General features: G+C 39.0%; 1 protein-coding gene across 1 annotated transcript in view; it reads right to left on the reverse strand.

Moving 5' to 3' along the window:
• Positions 1–1072: 1072 nt before the first annotated feature.
• Positions 1073–19613, reverse strand: part of CEP170 (centrosomal protein 170) — a 195426-nt gene continuing 176885 nt past the window's right edge. The window contains exons 17-20 of the mRNA XM_065401011.1: positions 19077–19165; positions 6949–7042; positions 4004–4055; positions 1073–1359 (exon numbers count right to left, since the gene is read on the reverse strand). Coding sequence (XP_065257083.1) covers positions 1073–1359; positions 4004–4055; positions 6949–7042; positions 19077–19165 — 522 coding nt within the window. The remainder of the gene's footprint in view (positions 1360–4003; positions 4056–6948; positions 7043–19076; positions 19166–19613) is intronic.

Raw genomic sequence — 19613 nt, forward strand, 5'->3', positions numbered from 1 at the left:
AGGAAAATATACAGAAGCAATGTATTTGCTTGGGAGTGAGACTATTGATCAACCAAGTTATGACTTCAGAAGAAAATTTTACACCTCATGATCATTCCAAGAAACACACATCGCTTTTGTAAACTTATGTTGCATTTGAATTGGCAACTTAGTATGAGAACCCATTTGCCTCACTATGCTTTTAAATGTCCCACACAGTTGTACGTGTAAACTTGTTTTATTGTTTCGACAAACATTTGGAGAGAAATGAGATATGAAATCCTTCTACTTTCATTCACATCAAAAAGACATTTTGAACAAGATCAAAAAGTGCCAAATTGTCCTTTCGGAAAGTGGATTAAAACACTGCTCTGTTGAAACAAGTACAGTATTATCAATTTTCTATGTACATCAAAAGACTGACTCCTATTGATATTGATATGTTCACCTACCACTCCCAGCAAATTCTTAGTGCAAACATAATAGCTGAACTTCGTAAACTCCAAGACAATTTACGCAGCAACAAGGTTATATAAATCACAGAACTATTTGAAAATTTCAGTATGAAAGAATGAATGCTTTGCAAAGTCTGTCTTATCTTATACAATAATGTGTTATTGTACTCAAAGGTAATGTATCCTATATAAATCCTCTTATTCAGCATCAAACATAACTGTTCAATAATTCTATACAAACTTTAATTGAAGAGGTCCATTTATAGAACAGGTTGGCACAGGTGACTTGGAGTTTCAGTAACATTGGATGTTAGTCTGCTTGCAGGTCACTTTAAAAGCATTGCTCTTAAAAAGAAAAATCTATGTAGGGAAAGACTGCTGATAGAATTCTGTTTGCAAAGCACACAACCACAAAGGGCAAACCTGCCACAATCTGCTTTTCTATATTGGTATCAATGCTCATCTGTATGGTTTGAAGAGGATGTGCATGACAATCAAAGCATCACAGTTAAAGGAAACTGGTTTAACAAACCAACTGCAGTTTGAACATTTTGTGTGTGTATAAAAGCAACATTATGACTCTTCATTTATTTCTAGACATTCCATATTGAAGGTAATTATGACAACAATTAATAATGTCATTCACGCACACTGGGATCTTCCTCCTCCCCATCTGGGTTGAACCTGTTGAAATGTATGCTGAAGTCAGGCTTGGATTCAACATTGTCAAATGCAGTTGAAACAGAGATGACGGCAGGCCGAAGGGCCCTAGCTTCAGGTTGACAGTTTGGTTGTATCTGAGCGCGGGTACTGTGAGAAACAGGGCTGGACTTATGTTTAGGTTGAGCAGGTAAGACAGGGCTTGTGAATCCCAAGTTGCTCAGAGCATCCAAAGTACCATCAGGGTCAATCATAGCATTAATCACTAAACCACCAAGGAGTGGAGGGAGGGAGAGAAACAAAACAAAAACAAAGATTAGGGTTTTGTGCTTTGAGAAAAACAACTCTTAAACAAAGTCTCTATCATACTTTTCAGCATTTGAATTCATACACATCTTTGATTCCCTCCCCTGGGTTAAGAGTCTGCAGACAACCCATTAATATCAATAACTCAGCACTGTTCTGTTTCATTTTCAGAGTCTGAATGGAAATGATGATGCAAAGATTCGGTTCTATTGATTATTTCTATAATGCCAGAATATTGACAGAGATGCTGGCCTTTTGTCTGCTGGACATTACAAAATAATTACTCGAATACAAGAACATGATGATGACTGTAGCTTGGTATGTCACCTCTGGCAGAAGCCTTTTCATATACTAAGCCTCAATATTTCAGGGAAACTATACAAAACCTATACAATGCATGGTTTGGTTAGAAAAAAGAGAGAGTGAACAGTCTAAGACTAGCTGATGATCAACTTGTATCTGGTACCATGAGGGCCAATAGCCCTTATACTGTAATGGCAGATGCAGTTGTTATTCACATACAAGGGTTTTTATTTTGTAATATTCCTAAGATATTATATTTCCTTCAGTAATATCCTATAGTAGTAAATTCCATAAATTGATTAAATGCTGCATAAAACAGTAATTTCTTTTACCCCTTTTAACTGACTGCATTAGGAAGTGGGGAAAACTGAAGTACCTAATACAGCTTCACTGTACAATTAATAATTTGGTATGTTCAACGTGTATTTTTCTGCTTTCCAAACAGAACTGATCTATGTTTCCATAAGGTCTAATTAGATTGTCTGAGCACCTAAATAACCACTGTTTTAATCTCTGATTAAATGTGTGCCCACGCATACATTTTGTTACCCTTCTCAGGACCTCATATTTCTAATTTTTTTAAGGTAAAGTGACTTAACCCAAACACAGTAATCAACGTATATAAATATGTATAATATTAAAATATGTCCTTTATTACTCTTCATCCCTTAATACAGATATATCTTAGAATCAAATTAGCATTTTTGAGTTTGTGTACAGTGAGCAGATATCTTCAATGACCTGTCCAAGACGTCTAGATCTTTCTCCTGAAATTTTCTTTTTTTAAAAACATACATTAATAGAGGGTTTAAAATCAAATTAGAATACAAACAAAATAGCAAATTACAATACAACATACAAAAAACCAAGACAACACAACCCAATCTCACAAAGAAATATACATAAACATGGACCATTACTCCATCTCTCCCATCAAAACTATAATCTGCTCTTCACCTCACACACACTTATGCGTGTACACATTTTATGTGTAGGTTCTCTTTAATGTAGTCAAACTCAGCTAATTAATCGTTTAAAGTTGCATTTTATTTATTTTATAAGTGCAATATACATGTGATGCACTCTTAGCCATGTCTGCATAGCAAACTTCTATAACTGAAGCATGTATCTCCACCCACCACACATCCTCATAATTAGTCTTGACACAGGAAAAAGCAATAGTTTAGCATTTATTTAGTATTTTGGTAGCTCAATGTATTATCAATAAATTATTCAGTACCCTGAAGTAGAGAGGACAATGTAATTTTAAATATCCCTTTTATAGCATTAATCTGGAAGTCCTTAATTTTGGACATAATCAAATAACCTGTTTTAGACACTCCCTACAGGCTGCACTCCTACTATATTTTTCTTTCTTGTCCTTAATTGTTCTATACATGAAGATATTAGTGCCTTGGAGAGGTCTTGATTTATCCTATCTAACCAGTCTGAATCTCTGCTGCCATTCTGCAAAACTGTCCCTTGCCAAATACATACATAAATAAAAATACTGAATCTGTCAAGCCTTCCTGATGTAAGTCGCTTGTTTGCTTTTGGGAGCCTCTCTCCTTTTCATTTTAACTCTGGCCTTCTCTCTTCCATACAAAGTGCATAATCATTTCCCCTCATAGTTTTAAAATAATTTAGTAAAGCCTCTCTACTGAGATGTTAACATTCATATTATATTAATGTTTGATTAGAGATTATCATTATTATAATTTATTAAAATAACATTTTGGTTTATTCTTTTTATATATACATTATGGAAGTCTTGTTTTAGCTTACATGGAGATCCTAATTACTTCAAACAGAATTAATATATAATACACTGGTTCAAACAATGACATGAAAAAAATTGTTTAAAGTTTCTTCTATGAACAGTAGGAAACTGGCCAATGGAGAAAATTTCACTCTTCCCCTGAGTCATGTAGTTTAGCTCAGTTCACAATATCTTCTCCCAGCATTCATATTTAGTAAGACGTGAATAAGGTTTATATGGCTTTAATGGAAAATGTCTAACCCTGTACTCCAGGATGATTACGTTTACAAAGCAATGTACAATTATGCATGAAGGAGGTCAGGAAATTAGGGATTTTTACTCCACCTTTCAATCTTAGTTCCTTGAAATAGTGATGTACCATAAATAATTGTTTAAACCAAAGACTTGAATTAAAACAAAATAAATCAATGTGAGCCATTTTGGAGAGCCTTAATATTACCTTACCCTGGTCAGTATTTATTAGGGGTTTCTGCAATGCATTTAGACATTATGCAGCAAAACTGTATAAAACATGAAATACCTTGCAACTGTTTTTCAACTCTTTTCAGCTCCTGCAAGATTGATGAAATCTCCTGGGGAAGAAACAAATATTCAAACTTCTAGTGCTACTTTTCACTAAGAAAAAGCAGATTTAATAATTCAATAGTAAACTTAAAAGAAATCCTCTCATTAGTTGTTTGGGTTGTATCTCCCTGCAGTAGGAATGGCTCTTGTTGGAGCTGGTTGTTTGTGTGTGTGTGTGTGGGGGGGGGGGGGGGGGGGGCGGTGGGGGGCAGAAATAACCAGGGCCCCTGGCCAGATGGCCAGTTAGGTCAGGCTGCGTTGCTGTGGGATGCACAACTGGTTGCCCTATCAGAAACAAAGAATTCCTTTGACTGGCCAGTTGCCCACATCGATTCCTTAAATGGGGTCCACGGGTATCAAGGCTCATTCCATTCCTTGCTCGTGGACCCGCAAAACCTATTCCCAACCATGAGCCAGACTGAATCCCCCCATGGCACCAGGGCTGGAAAGAACCATTTTGCCAAAACATTGAGGCAGCTAACCAGCAAGGCTTTGCAGGAAAGTTACAATATAAATTCATTTTTAGGGGATGTGGGGAAGATGCTTCATGTCTCATAACCTGATTTAGGGGTAATCAGGATAGCTTATACCACAGGACAAAAGGTATTCTAACTGGCAGAGGTTAGCTTGATGGTGGCTCTAATATAATATACTGGAGTTGAGCACCCAGCTAACATGGTGACCATGCCTGGAAAGTCTGAGCTGTACAGTCTAGGCACCACTCAAGAAAATTAGGTAACCATGATTATGACCAGATAGTTATCCCACAGCCATAAGAGGTGCAGTCACTAATGTATCAGTACTTACATTACTGATACGTTAACACGAAACTGTAGCTATTAAGTCATTTCATTTTAATAATGTATCATGTGTTGTTGTGGCGTACCTGCAATAAGGTCAGTTTGGGTGCATCTATAATCCTGCCTCTGGAATACCAATTGGGCATGTTAGAACTATAAACTGAAGCAGCAAAGTTCTAATATTCATAATGCTTTGAAAAGAGCAATGAAGAAACATTCTTCTTTTAAAGCTAAGAATTTTGCAAAATAGCAACTGACTTCCAGAATTCTTTTGAAAGACTTCTGTACTGATTAATCCAATTTATGGATTCTTGAAGGTGGCCAAGAAACACTTGAGCCAATTATCTTGGGTTTGATGGGTTAAGGCGATATCTTTCAGCAGATTCCACATTCGAACATGACATCAGTGTTCCACAGACAATAGTCGTGATAGTCCTTCGGCATTTTTTGAGAACATTTGATCTAGAACCAGTAAATACTGGAATTCTACAATCTGGTGCTAGACACTGACCAATAAACTGTTGATACCAAATACTAAATAGAAACTATAAATTCAGTAGCTGGGACCAAAAAAATTTCGGACTTTAATGTTTTGCCATAGGAAAAACAGTGAAATTAAAATCAATCAAGTTAGGAACAAACACAAAAACTAAAACTTTGTTTAAAAATTTCTTCCTTCTATGAGAATCCTTAAATAACAAGTATATATAAATGAATTTTAGGATACAAACTTAGACTCCTTGGTAAAAGAAAGACCTGCATTGAAAAAGACCTGAGAATACCTCTCTTAAATTACCATGTTTCTAATATTATAAGCTTACTTCAGAAGTTTTTATGAATTATTTGCCAAATTTAAAAAAGAACTGTAAATGTACCCAATTCATAGCACTTAATCAGTAAAGTGGATCTGCCTTTGAAAAATGAGTGTTCTATAGAAATTACAAGACCAATAACAAATGTTCAGTGGTTTAAGAGAAAAATAAAGCTGGATTTAGATTATCAAATCTGATAAAGTTCTAATATCTAGTGACTTAAGACTGAAAACTAAGGGTTTATCAGCTTGTGATTTAGCCCATTGCAAGGAACTGCATTGTTGTGCTGTGAGAACGTGACTAGTAAATTCAGTTTCCTTCCTGGTCTCCCCACTGCTCCAGGAAGGGAGTAGACTTGATGGGTGTGGACAATCCGAATGCACTGGTGTGACTACACTTCCCATTCCTTTGGGCATGAGGAGGTGATGTAGTGGCTCTGCAGAGCATGTTTCCCTCTCCTTGCAGGAAGCAGTGGCAAAGTGCAATGGAGTAAGGGGGTAACTCACATGCTCAACTCCCTTGCATTGGTGCTCAAGATGGGCCACAATCTGGCCTTAAATAAGAAGGAATAACAAATTCTTACTCACACATTTCATAATGTCAACTGAAAAGCAGAAAACAAATGTGCTTAATTTTGAAGAGGGCTCTTTCTACAATATTTCCTAAATATTTTCATTCACCTACATCAAAGTACAACTATTTTTCTAAATAGTAAGAGCCAGTAATTAAATCGGTCTTCCTCAAGCATGTGAAATAATTCCAGTGAGAATTCCTCAAACATAATCCAGATTTTAAATTCTGAGGGTTACTAAATTATTCTTTGCTCAAATGAAAGGTATTTTAAGGAGTCGGTGTTTGGTTTTGACTCTTTGATTTATTAAGCCATTCTTCAGAAAAAAAAAAACAGGTTATTTCAGGCCATTTCTCACTGAGAGTGACATGTTCTGAATACACTAGCCTTTGGTTTATTGTCCTAATGTAACATACCTAACAAAATGCATATAAACACAATGGTTGAACTATGCTTTGTAGTATTTTAAATGAACATTCTTAAGATGCTGAATTCTAGAGAATAGAATGTTTTTCTTGTCATTTTGTTCAATATCCATGAAGTATGAAAATTTTAACTAATTTAAGAGCTATTGAGGCAGAAAGTCTCCTAAATTCTCAAACTTTTTCTCAAGATTATTGCCTTGCTTCTTCCCCTTTAAAACATGCCCAATCATTTATGAATTAGAAACCAGGTGAAAATGAGTCTCGTTCCATCCCAAGAAGATACTTCTTCATACCATGCTTGAAGTTTTTACAATAGGAACTTCGCTCTCAGTTCGTAACTTGTTTTCAATTTCTTCCCAATTCCGGTCTTTGTCCTTAAATAATATTCTATAAACAAGAAATGCAAAAATTGTATTTTAAAAAGAGATACATTATCAAATACACTATTTTTCAAAGATCTACAGACCTATGATGTTAAAAACAAAACAAAACAAAAACCAACAACTTTGAAAACACTGACAAATTGGAATTTGAAATAGAGACAATTGCCACAGGCCTAGCATTAAGGATTATATTTTCAATGCAATTTGTAGCTAACTCCTTGTATAACTGCTAGTGACCATAAAAATTGCAGTCACATCTAAATACCTGCATTATTTTGAAAATATGTATCTAAATATCACTCCTACTTTTTTACCACACAGAACTGTGTTTTTTCAATCTGATGTTTTTATAACAGGCAAAAAATATTTTATTGATCTTGTATTTTACAACACTTGCAAATAGAAGTGAAAAAATAATGTTAATAGATCAAAAATGACGACTCATTTTCATTCTTTTAAATAAATTAATGGAAAATACAGCATGGTAGCAAAATAAAGAAAAAATATGAAGACAGTTGTGTTGTGCAAACTTTATAAACTCATTTAGTAATGCTGATAGTTTTTTTGTTAATCAAACTTATTACAGCACATGGTTTCTGAGGGTGGACTGAAGATCTTTTTTCTAGTGACCTCGAATCTTAGAAACCTCAACTGCATGTATATAACTTAGTAACATGAGAGTTTTAGTACAGTGAAAACAAATTCCCTTTTATTGTTTATTTTAGAGCACCCATTATAGTAGGTGCTTCAAAGACAATTTCTTGTTTTATTATTTCCCTGCAGTATTGAACAGTTTTTATATTCTCTTGCTACATCACATAAATGTCATTTCAGGTTGTCAAAGTTTTACATCACAAAGAAAAGGGGATCTATGGGTATTTAATGTTTGGGTTACTGCATCTTTATTTTCAAGTAGTGAATAAAAGCCACTAACTATCACACCATATGAGAGTATATCTCAAATTTGCCTTCCCCTGAATAATTCGATTAGTTATTAAACAAACGAAAATGCAGCTGCAATCGTTGCACCTGTTAGTGGTATTTCAGAACCAGAAGGAATTTACCTATGTTTTTCCTATTCAGGGGATAGTGGCATCCATAAGTGTCCAGGCATGCAAATTAATTAATTTAAAGCACCATCAAAAGGCCACACACTTTAAACAGTCACCAAGTTAGTGGGGGCTCTCTCCGGAAATCATTTTTTATAAGTGAAATTGGTGTGATGTGTGGCATTTTACATCTCTTAAAGGCTGGGATTTTTAAAAGCGCCTAAGAGGGTTGTGTGTCCAAATTCCATTGAATTGCAGTTGGTGTTTGGCACCAGCTTCCTTAAGCTCTTTCAAAAATCTCAGCCTAAAAATTACCATCATGGCAGAAGGTACTAATCTTTCAAAACTTGTGCCCCTTTATTATTAATACTTTAAATTTTGCAGGCAGCTCAAATTTTTCCTAATTGCTCCTCCTGACTTTGCCACCGATCTTCACGGTCACTGTTGTCTCAATATCAAACCATAAACGTCATGAGTTTTTCTTGTCAAATGTTTCACTTCATTAAGAAGTGCTGTCTCAGGATATGTCTACACTGCAATCAGGAAGTGTGATTGCACCATGTGTAGACATATCTGAGCTAGCTTTGATTGGGCTAGATCAAAGCTAGCTTGCATAATAATAGCTGTGAAACGGTGGCAGCAGCAATGGGTGTGGCTAATATTTAGTCCTGCCATCAGTGCAGGGGACTGGAGTAGATGACCTCTCGAGGTCTCTTCCAGTCCTATGATTCTACTCAAGTATGTTACCAGGATCCTGGGCGAGCAGGCCTTGCTCATGAAGCCACTCACACTGTCGTGGCTTCACTGGTATTGTTACCCAAACTAGCTTTGATCAAAGCTACTTGGGTATGCCTACACATGCTGCAATCACACCTCCCCATTGTAGCGTAGACATACACTCAGTGAAGCGGGAACAAGGCAAAGGACCAAAGGAAGAAGAGAATTAGTGCCTTAATAGACAAAGCCAGAGCAAGGATAGGCATTAATAAAACCTCTCTTTTCCAAGAAGACAGAATAAACCAGAAAATTATCAAGGGTATGGAGAAAGATGACACCCTTGTGAAGGAGCCCACCTCTTTAGGACTCAGTAGTTCTAGTGGGACAAAACCATTTGGTTACAGATATACTCAGAGAGATGGCAGGAAGATATTCAAGGTTTTCTGGCAGGGAGTGAAGATGTAAAACTCACCTTCAAAGTTATCAAACTGCAAGCCTGCAGACCTGAAAGTCAGACTAATTTTGAACCATTAGGACTTACCTGCAGGCTAATGAGCTACAAAAAGAGTAAAGCTAGTTAGGTCCTGTAGTACTGGCGCAAATAACTCCTGGAGACATTTGGGAAACGTATAGAGAATCAGCTCTGGCTATATTTCCTGCATCTTCTACCGGCTTGTCTGTCATTCTGGACATCAGTATGAACACAGTTTCTTTAGTGCTTAAGAATTATTTACTGTTCCTTACTCCTTATCTGAAGTCATAATGCTCTGTTTTTGGCATCACACTTATTAGTTTCTGTGGAAATGATTGTGATGTGACAAACAAACAGGGGATTAGTACTTCATGTAGGGAATATGCAGCTAGACCAGAAGAACATATTCCTGTTGAATGCAAATATCCTTAGTAAAAGAAAAGTTCAGAAAATCTAAGATATATAAGCAGAATTGTTTCTAAATATTCTATTTTCCAAAATTCACCAGGAGGCACTCAATGCTTTTCCAAGAAACTGCAGAAGGTATTGTGACACTCACTCAGATATGACACTTTTATCTTCCCCCTTTTCCCTCATTTACCCTCTTATTATCAATTTTATTACTTCAAATTTTTCCGACCTTCAGGTCAGGTGGTCAGATTCTTTTACTGGCTTCAGCCTGAGTGACTCCAGAGTTAATGCTGTTTGTTTCTCCATCTTTTCTATTTTTCTCTATCTTTAGCTCTCCTTATCTTTTAATTTCTCCCTTTCCCCATACTTATTTTATCTAGCCTCTAGTATTTTCTTTCTTTTTTGCTCAATAATCTATCAGTATTTTCCTTTTCTGTGCTGCCTTTCCCCTGATTTCTGCATATCTCCTCTCACCTCCTGTTAGGTCTAGATACAGACTGAAAAATTGACACTTCTATCTATCTACACATAGGCTTCTAGCACCAGATTTCTAGGATTTAAAGGGCAAATTTCCCTTCTGTTGCCTCTCAAGTCCAATCACAACCACAATGAGCCAGCTAGAATTTAATCAAGGCCACATACCTGTTGCCACTAGCGCTTAACTTCATGTCCCAACACTGGTAACTGATGGATCTCAATTACCTAAAGCTGGTCAGGAAAAAACTTCCAATACATTTTAAAGTTGTTCCATTGTGTAGGGATCAAAATGGAACCAATTTTATTTTTAAAAATTGTGAATTTTTAAAAAGTGAAAATGGTTTAGAAAATACTTCTGCAACAATTTTGATGTTTTTGATTAGTTTTTGCAACTTTTATATCCAAATACTTATGGAAGTTTTCCTCATGTGCCTGCAAGACTGCTGCCTTTCCTCCCATCCCTCTCCTTGTGGTATTAAGTCCACTTGCTTTACCTTCTCTCCAATACACTTAACTGACAGTGCAGCTCTCCATTTTACTTTCATCACACTAGACACTCTGCTCCAAATATAGGAGACTTGAAAAGCCTAGAAGTTAGCACGAACACAGATCTGCATGTTGGCTTTGCCCTCCCAAGATCACATTTAGCATATGTCTGGGGATGTGATCACCAGCTCAAGGAGACTTATCTGTGCTAGCTCTCATCAAGTTAGCATGCTAAAAATAGAATGTAACTGCGTGAGGGGCTAGCTGCTTCAAGTATGTGCCTATGGTCTTAGATGGGTACATACTTGGTGCGACAGACACATTGTGCGGACTTTCTCTTCTCTGAGGAGCCACCACTATAAGTGACTTCCAAAAAGCTGGTGATAGGATGCTGGGCAAGTGAACTGTGGAATTTTGGGGTGGTTTAGTGCAACCATTGAGATTCTTATCCATCATTGTCTATAGACAAATAGGGAAGAAGCCAGCAAAACAAAACGACTTATTTTTCTTTTTTCCCTCAGATTCATTTATTTCCTAAACACAGATGCATCTCAGCTTATTTTTAATTATGGCAAACATTCTTGTGAGGAACTGCTGAAATATATGTACTTAAATTCAGAACCTAACTCAGCTGGTCTTTTGGGTTAAACTGCATATGGTATTGAAAATAAATAATACAGCAAAGAATAGCGCTCTCAATCCAAAATGTAAGAAACATGTTTATTGGAAATGACAGATTTTACCTGTTTTAGAGAGAGATAAGTTTATAGTACTCAGGACACAATTCATTAGCACAACGCCAGTTGCCCTGCACTGCTTTTGTCTTGTAACAGAATCTCTCACTGGTGGCCAACAAAATTTGGGGGAAGATTTTTCAGACAAAAAGGTCAGCTAGGTGCCCACCTCTAACTGGTGCCTTTGAAAAATTCCTCTTGATTTTCAAGTTGAAGCACTCTGTTATAGTGCAAGATTGATAGTTGTCAGTCTTTGCTGATTCTCACTATGTTACTATGGGCCAAATTCTCTGCTGATATTATTATGAATCATTTTATATTATGAATCTTTTATATAAATCAAGATTTAATCTACTCAATTTAGCAGGAGTGCACAATTGGCATATACTTATTCAAGTTTTCTACTAGTAAAATGAAAAATCTTTGATTGCCTCACTGGGAGAGGTACTGTAGGAAATACTACTGAAAACTTTTACACTGTATTTTAAAGTATTATGCAAATACATCATCCTGTTGTAAATGTACAGAACATGTATAGTATGCGCAAGTTTGGTTCATGCTATATACTGATTATACCTAACTTACTTTCTAAATTTTCACATATATAAAACAACTCAAATATGACTCTACTTAATAACCTGCTTCCTTCAGAAGGAGTTAAAGGAACTGTTGAATATACAAAGACATTATACTGAACTCTAAATATAGTTTATGATGAATTGCAACTGGGTTGGCAACATTTTTTCATATCAAAAGGTATCAGGTTGCCCCCTGAGATGAGGGATTACAAAGGAATAAAAAGTGAAAAAATGTTTGAGTAATTTATTATTTCTGAGGCACTCCTGTGACAGGTATCATGCTGGGAAACATTCAAGAACAATTCAGCCAGTCAACAAGATTCCTACTCTAATGAAACAGATTACATTTACTTAGATAAAAAAATAAAAAATTCTGCATGTACATAACTGTAATTTCCTGGGGAGATTATGCTGAAATATAAACCTGAATTATAAGAATATTTTGTTTCTAATTTCAACATTTTGAATTCCTTCTAAAAAAAAAAAACATTTCAACATATGAACAAGTTCCAATATATTAAATTTTGTGTGTGTCCAGATGTTAGCCTTTTACAGTCTGCTATTAAACTAAATTACATCTTTCTTTGAGAAGCGATTAACCTTACACAGTTTATGAGTTCTGAGCATTTGCACTCTTCATTATAAAAAGTCTCATTCTTGCTAATTCTCCATAGTAATGTTCAATTCAAATAATCTGATGTGGATTAGTGGAGAGACAAATAAATAGCACTTTTCTGTAAATCTGCATACCATGAAAAAATTTGGATCTACATTTTATACAAAAATTTAAGAACTTTAATAACATTTTAATAAATTGTAGTATGCAAATCATCTTGAGAGTGGAAGAGGAAAAAAGGAGGAAGAAGAGAATGATTGGTTTATCTCTGATATCATAATCCCACAACCCAACAATATGATCAGTGGTGAGCTGGAGCCGGTTCCCACCGGTTCGCAGGAACCAGTTGTTAAATTTAGAAGCCAGTGTAGAACCGGTTGTTCCGGGACAACCGGTTCTAAAAGGGCTTTATTTAACAAAGGCTCGGGCAGCTGTCCACCCTGCCCCCGGCCCCAGCTCACGTCCCCCTCCTCCCCTGAACGCTCCGCTCCCCTTCTCCTCCCCCTCCCCTGCTTCCCGCGAATCAGATGTTCGCGAGAAGCCTGAAAGAAGCAGCAGCTAGGCAGGTAAGCTGGGGCGTGAGGGGGGCTCCAGGGAGGCGCTGCAAGGCCCAGCCCAGCCCGGCCGAACGGCTCCCTCCAGCCCGGCTCCGGCCTGGCTCCCCGCGGCCCCAGCCCCCCCCAGGTGCCGGCTGAACGCCCCAGCCCCGGCCGAGCGCCCCAGCCCGGCCCCGCGCCCCAGCCCGGCCCGGGTCCCGCAGCCCTGGCCCTGGCCGAGCGGCTCCAGGCAGCGCGGGAAGGAGGCAGGAAGGGGGTGTTGGAAGAGGGCAGGGGAGTTCAGGGGGTTGTGGGGGGGTGGATAGGAGTTGGGGCGGTTAGAGGGCAGGAAACAGGGGGATTGAATGGGGGCAGGGGTCCCGGGGGGGGCAGTCAGGAAGGAGCAGAGGTTGGATGGGGCGGTGGGGGGCAGTCAGGGGCAGGGGTTCCAGGGGCAGTCGGGGACAGAGAGAAGGGGTTGTTGGATGGGGCAGGGGTCCCGGTGGGCGATCAGGAATGAGAAGAGGGGTTGGATGGGGCGGCAGGGGGCAGTCAGGGGACAGGGAAGGGGGGTGGATGGGGCAGGGGTCCTGGGGGGGGGCGCCAAGTAACGTGGGGGGTTGGATGGGGCAGGAGTCCCGGGGGGGGGGGGCACGACCCCCTCGTGGGATGAGGAAGAGGGAACCTGTTAATATTTTGGCAGCTCATCACTGAATTATGATCAGAGAAATGGATGAATGCCAATTCTGGAACAAAACTACCTGTTCATGAGAGTAATACCCTCCTAAATGTTGTTTATAGCTATCAATGTATTCTGTTATTTTTAATGCAGCAGTCAGGTTTGGTGGATAGGGCTTTAAAAAGATTTTACTTGATTCTCCACTGAGTCACACTACTTCTGCTAGAGAAGTGTTTCCCAAACTTGGGACGCCGCTTGTGTAGGGAAAGCCCCTGGCAGGCCGAGGGATGTGCTGGCCGCCGCTTCCAGCAGCTCCCATTGGCCTGGAGCAGCGAACCGCGGCCAGTGGGAGCCACGATCGGCCGGACCTGCAGATGCGGCAGGTAAACAAACCGGCCCAGCCCAACAGGGGCTTTCCCTAAACAAGCGGCGTCCCAAGTTTGGGAAACACTGTGCTAGAGAATACAAGGAAAACAATATATATATATTGGTGTAACTGAATTCAATAGTGCTTTTACACTTTCAAAAAGAATGCTATGTTTCTCTGTCTTTGTCTTTAAGCAAGCCTATTCACTATCACTACCACAATATCCTCCTCAGATATATTAACACCTTCACTGCTGTTGCTAGCTGCATAATGCTGTGGATGAAATCTGTGTTTTGGCAATTAATTTCAGTCATACATCTAAAATTACATTATCCGATGCATACCAGTCAAATTCTATATTGCTTCTTCCATGCATTTTTAAATTGCTATATGATCAATCAGAAAATTTTACACAAAATTCCCTCAAATTATTTTTACTGTACTTTTTAAATGCTACTAGTTAATTCTGAGTACAATTGAAGTGGGAAATTAAGTTATGGAACCCTGAAATCTACATTTAGTGTTTCCATTCCCCCATGCCAGCACAAAGTGCATTATCATACATAGTATTGTACATCCATGCAGCAGTCAAAAGGGTGAAATGCATCTTGCAAGAGTGAAGATTATTTCTCATTTTTGACATTTGTACTTTGTTAACTGCTGCAATATTTCATAAAGAAAGCTATCAATATACAAGTACCTTATTGTGTAGAAAACACTTAAGAGAATGAAAGCACATAGGGTGAGGAGCACCTCTTACCCAGAAAAAAAAGTATCAAATGAAAGGCATTTGTAACTACCACCAAAAAGAGCTTAAATAAAAATTATTATTTGTATTGTGATGGCACCTAAGAGCCCCAGTCATGGACCAGGCCCACATTGTGCTAGGCATTATACAAACAAAGAACAAAAAGACCAGACTAGACCCAAACAGTTTACAATCTAAGTATAAGACAAGAGACAACAGGTATATAGATACAGAGATATGGGGGAGTATAAGGAAACAATAATATTGGTCAGCATGATAGGCAGCAGTCTTAGCACACCAGCAGCTTAACCATGGTCAAGTTTTTTGTAGGTGTGAAGGCAAAGGAGAGATTTAAGCAGGAATTTGAACGAGGACACTGAGCTGGCTTTGGGGATGTTTATGGGCAATACCTCCAAAGTGTGAGGGATGGCATGGGAGAAAACAAGGTGCTTGTCGAAAATGTGACAAATGGGTGATGGAGGCTGGCATTATTGGCTGAATAGAAGCGGGAATGGACATTTTGATAGCGATGGAGAGATGAGAGGTTGGGTGGCAGTAGACCAAGAAGAGCCTTAAAAGTGAAGACAAGTAGCTGATGTTTTATGTGACAGAGAAGGGTAAGCCAGTGCAGAGTTGCAAAGAGAGGGGTGATGTGGTCAAAGTAATGGACTAGGAAAATGATCTCTGCAGCAGCATTTAAGGGGGGCAAAGCTGCATTTGTCAAAGCCAGAAAGCAGGTTGTAGTAGTTGAGACACGAGATGATGAGAGTCTGGACAAGAGTTTTAGTTGTGTGAATGGAAAGTCTGTATTTTAGAGATATTGTACAGAAAGAGTCGGCAAGATTTAAACACAGCCTGGATGTGAGGTTCTAGACAGGGAGGACTCAAAGATGACACCCAGATTATGGACCTAAATGACAGGGAGAATGGTGTTGTTGTCCATAATGATTGAGAAAAGAGGGAGAGGAGAGGGTGTGACGTTGCACTCCATATGCTTTATGAAAATATGCTTTGAATGTGAATATAATGTAACTGGAATATGCTTTATGCAAAAAGTCTCTTGTAAGATATCATTACAAAGCTTATAATCTACTGAGTGTGTTCATCCTATTTATATGCATGTATCATTCTTGTATCTGAAGCTAGAAATATGAAGTATAACTCTGAGGTACTATTGTAATTATGCAAAGCGTGGGCCATTAATGGTGGTTTAGAATCCTGATGGGTCCCATTGACTAGAACAATTGGTTGTAGATGGTTTATTTACCTGCAAGCCTTCCTGTGTAGGAGTTGGCAAGCCCATGGGTAATGAAGAATGAGGTCTCACAGGACATGTGACCATGTCACACGATACTGGAATTCATCTTAAATCTGGTACTTTTCCATTTAGAAGGAGGGGTGGGGATCCAGAGAGACAAAAGATTCCTGCCTTGTGCTAAAGCTATAAAAGGGGGTGGAACAGAACGAAGGGGGCTGCAGTCATGAGAACACCCCTGCTTTCCACTTAAGATGTCTGCTGGAACTAACAAGGACTGTACCGGGGAAAGGATTGGGCCCAGATTAGGAAGGAGTCTAGTCTGTGAAAGAAGCTTATTGGAACATCTCTGAGGGTGAGATTTTACCTGTAATCAGTTTCTTAATGTATTAGACTTAGACTTGCGTGTTTTTGCTTTATTTAGCTTGGTGACTTACTTTGTTCTGTCTGTTATTACTTGAAACCTCTTAAATCCTACTTAATAAAACACTTTTGTTTATTAGTAAACCCAGAGTAAGTGATTAATACCTGGGGGAGCAAACAGCTGTGCATATCTCTCTATCAGTGTTATAGAGGGTGGACAATTTAAGAGTTTACCCTGTATAAGCTTTATACAGAGTAAAACAGATTTATTTGGGGTTTGGATCCCATTGGGAATAGGATGTCTGGGTGCTGAAGATAGGTGGCCTGCTGAGCATTTTTTGGTTAAAGTCTGCAGCTTTGGGGGCGTGGACCACCAGACCTGGGTCTGTATTGCAGCAGGCTACCATGTCTGGTTCAACAAGGCAGGACTCTGGAGTCTCAAGCTGGCAGGGAAAATGGGCTCAGAGGTAACTTCAGCATGTCAGGTGACAGTCCTAAGGGGGGTCTCTGTGACCAAACCCATCACAGAGGGCTTGGGGGGAAAATATTAGCAGTTATGTTTGGCCAGGTGGAGCTTAAGCTGATGGCTGGACATCCATGAAGAGATGTCAGAGAGACAGGCCAAGATATTAGTTTGGACAGAAGGAGACATATCAAAGTAGAGAGGCAGATTTGAGACCTTGGCATAAAGATGATAGCTGAAGCCATGTTCATGAATAAGATTATGCAGAGAGAAGAGAAGGAGACCAAGAACAGAGCCCTGTGGAACCCTCCCCCAGGCCCATCCCCAAAAGTTGGAAGGGGAGGATTCAGGAGGATCCTCCTAACAACACACTGAAGAAACTATTAGATAGGTAGGAGGAGACCCAGAAGAGGACTGAGTCCTGGAAGCCAAGAGAGAACAAAATATTAAGAAGAAAAGCATGGTCAACTGTGTCAAAGATGGCTGACAGGTTGAGGAGGATGAAGATGAAGTACTGGATCTAAGCCATTTCAGTGGAGTGTAGAGGGCAGAAGCTCGACTGGTGATGGTCTAGGATGAAACTGGAGGAGGAGAACACCAGACAATGATTACAGACAATCAATTCAATAAGCCTTTCTTAGCATGTTGCTTGTGGCCATGATACTGTTGAACACACACATCTGAAAGACTGACAATATGAAAAGTCCACTGTTAGAGACTGTCAGACAGTTTTTAACCTACTTTAAAACAGCTGTAGTCAGTACAAGAAAAACTTCACGATTTCATCCTTTGATTATGACCCTAAGGAATCGTCTCAAGGAAATCACGGTAACATAACCTTCCCTAAGAGATGAGGCTCACGTAGGAGGTTGAAGAACAGTGTTGATGGAAATTGCAAACAGATTTTTAAAACTCTTGAATAGATTCTAAAATTTTATGGGCAAAAGGGATCATTGTGATCAGCCAGTCCAACCTCCTGCATAATCCACAAACCATAAAACAGGACTCTTTGATCCCTGTAGCTATAGCTGCAACCCTTCAGAGATGTCAACATGAAGTTCAGTAACCTGCTGGTACCAACTGTGTTGCGCAGATAGAAAATGGCAGATTTTGGTATACATGGGTAAGGGTACTGTTATATTTCCAGTGCCTATTGCCATCTCCATGGGGGCAAAGTTAAAGTTGTGTGGGTGCCATTGCCTTAACTTTGAATTTCATGATTTTCAGAAGTTTAACTCAGCGTGAGGGTCGCTCCTGGGCATAGAACTGCGACAGGAGTCGCACGACTTGAAGCCTGGGGCATGGGGCATGCCCCGAGCCCGCTCTATCCACTGAAGAACAATCTACAACGGTACCACTAAGGTCGAGAAGAAGGGCTGCAGCACAAAAGTTCCGACTACCTTCACTGGCGGCAAGAAGGAACTGAGGGTGGGGGGAGCCCGTAGCTCCCCTTATAGCGCGATATACAGGCGCCACTCCAGGGGTCACCGCGGTGCTCCCCCAGTACAGGTACTGCTAAGGGAAAAACTTCTGGCACCGGTGCACGTGGCGAGTACGCACACCTACTGTGGAATAGACAGGAGCAATCACTCGAAGAAGAACCTTAACTGACTGATAATAAAGTTTTCTGTCAGTAAAATGAAAAAATATCTGAGGCTGGACTTCTTGCACAAAAGATGTTGCAGGAAAGCTTCACAATGAATTGGAATTTAAATGTGTTTGGGTGGGGATTAGACATGTTTTGCACAGCAGTTGGGAATATTGTAAGCAAGAACAGAAGAATAGCTCCTTTGTTGAAGTTATGACAGATCTTGCTACTTCCCTTTAGGGTCTGCCGCAGTTTTCTCTATCCTTGTTCAAATCATATAAATAATTTCTATAAGCAGTCATTCCTTTCCCAACAGGGAATTAATTCACTTCAAAAGTCAAAATCTTTCTTGACCACCGAGAAGTTGAAGTAATAGTATCTTTTTAAGTAAATAAGTGTACCAATATACTTGATCTACCATGCATTCTGCATTTTACTGCTACTATCTGGAATGTGAATCTAAGAAAAACTTCTGAGTGAAGAAAAAAAAATGTCCTACCTGATTTTGCCAGCTGTTTTGTCTATCGATTGCCTTATCTTCCGAGAAAACTGGAAGACTGAGGATAATAGCAAGCTGTCTCCCATGACCTGGAATAATTATTTAAAAATGGAAAAATTAGCAATGCACTGGGAATTAAATACTGTGATACAAACAATTTTGCACATTTTTAAATAAAGATTTTGTATTCCTCTTCCCATGTCACTTTGGCAAGAATTTGCCTATAAATGTACTGTTAATTAACATTAGGAATTAATACATCGGGGTTGTACAGGGCCTACTGAAATCAAGCACCGTGCAGGTTTTTACACACAGCTCTTCCAGTGTACTTCACTCTCTACCTGAAACACTATTGTTGTTATTATTGTCCTCTTTAGAGCAACAACTGCCAATCATAGTGAACTGTGTGATGATTCAGTGATGTGTGCAAATAGAAATGAACTTGAGAACAAACTAATTTTCACTTGTAATCTATGGTAAAAATTAAACCCAGGCCTCTGAGTGAAATAATTCACTTATGCAACTCAATAGTCATTA

The sequence above is a fragment of the Emys orbicularis genome, chromosome 3 (assembly GCF_028017835.1).
Source record: "Emys orbicularis isolate rEmyOrb1 chromosome 3, rEmyOrb1.hap1, whole genome shotgun sequence".
In the NCBI taxonomy this organism is placed as follows: Eukaryota; Metazoa; Chordata; order Testudines; family Emydidae; genus Emys; species Emys orbicularis.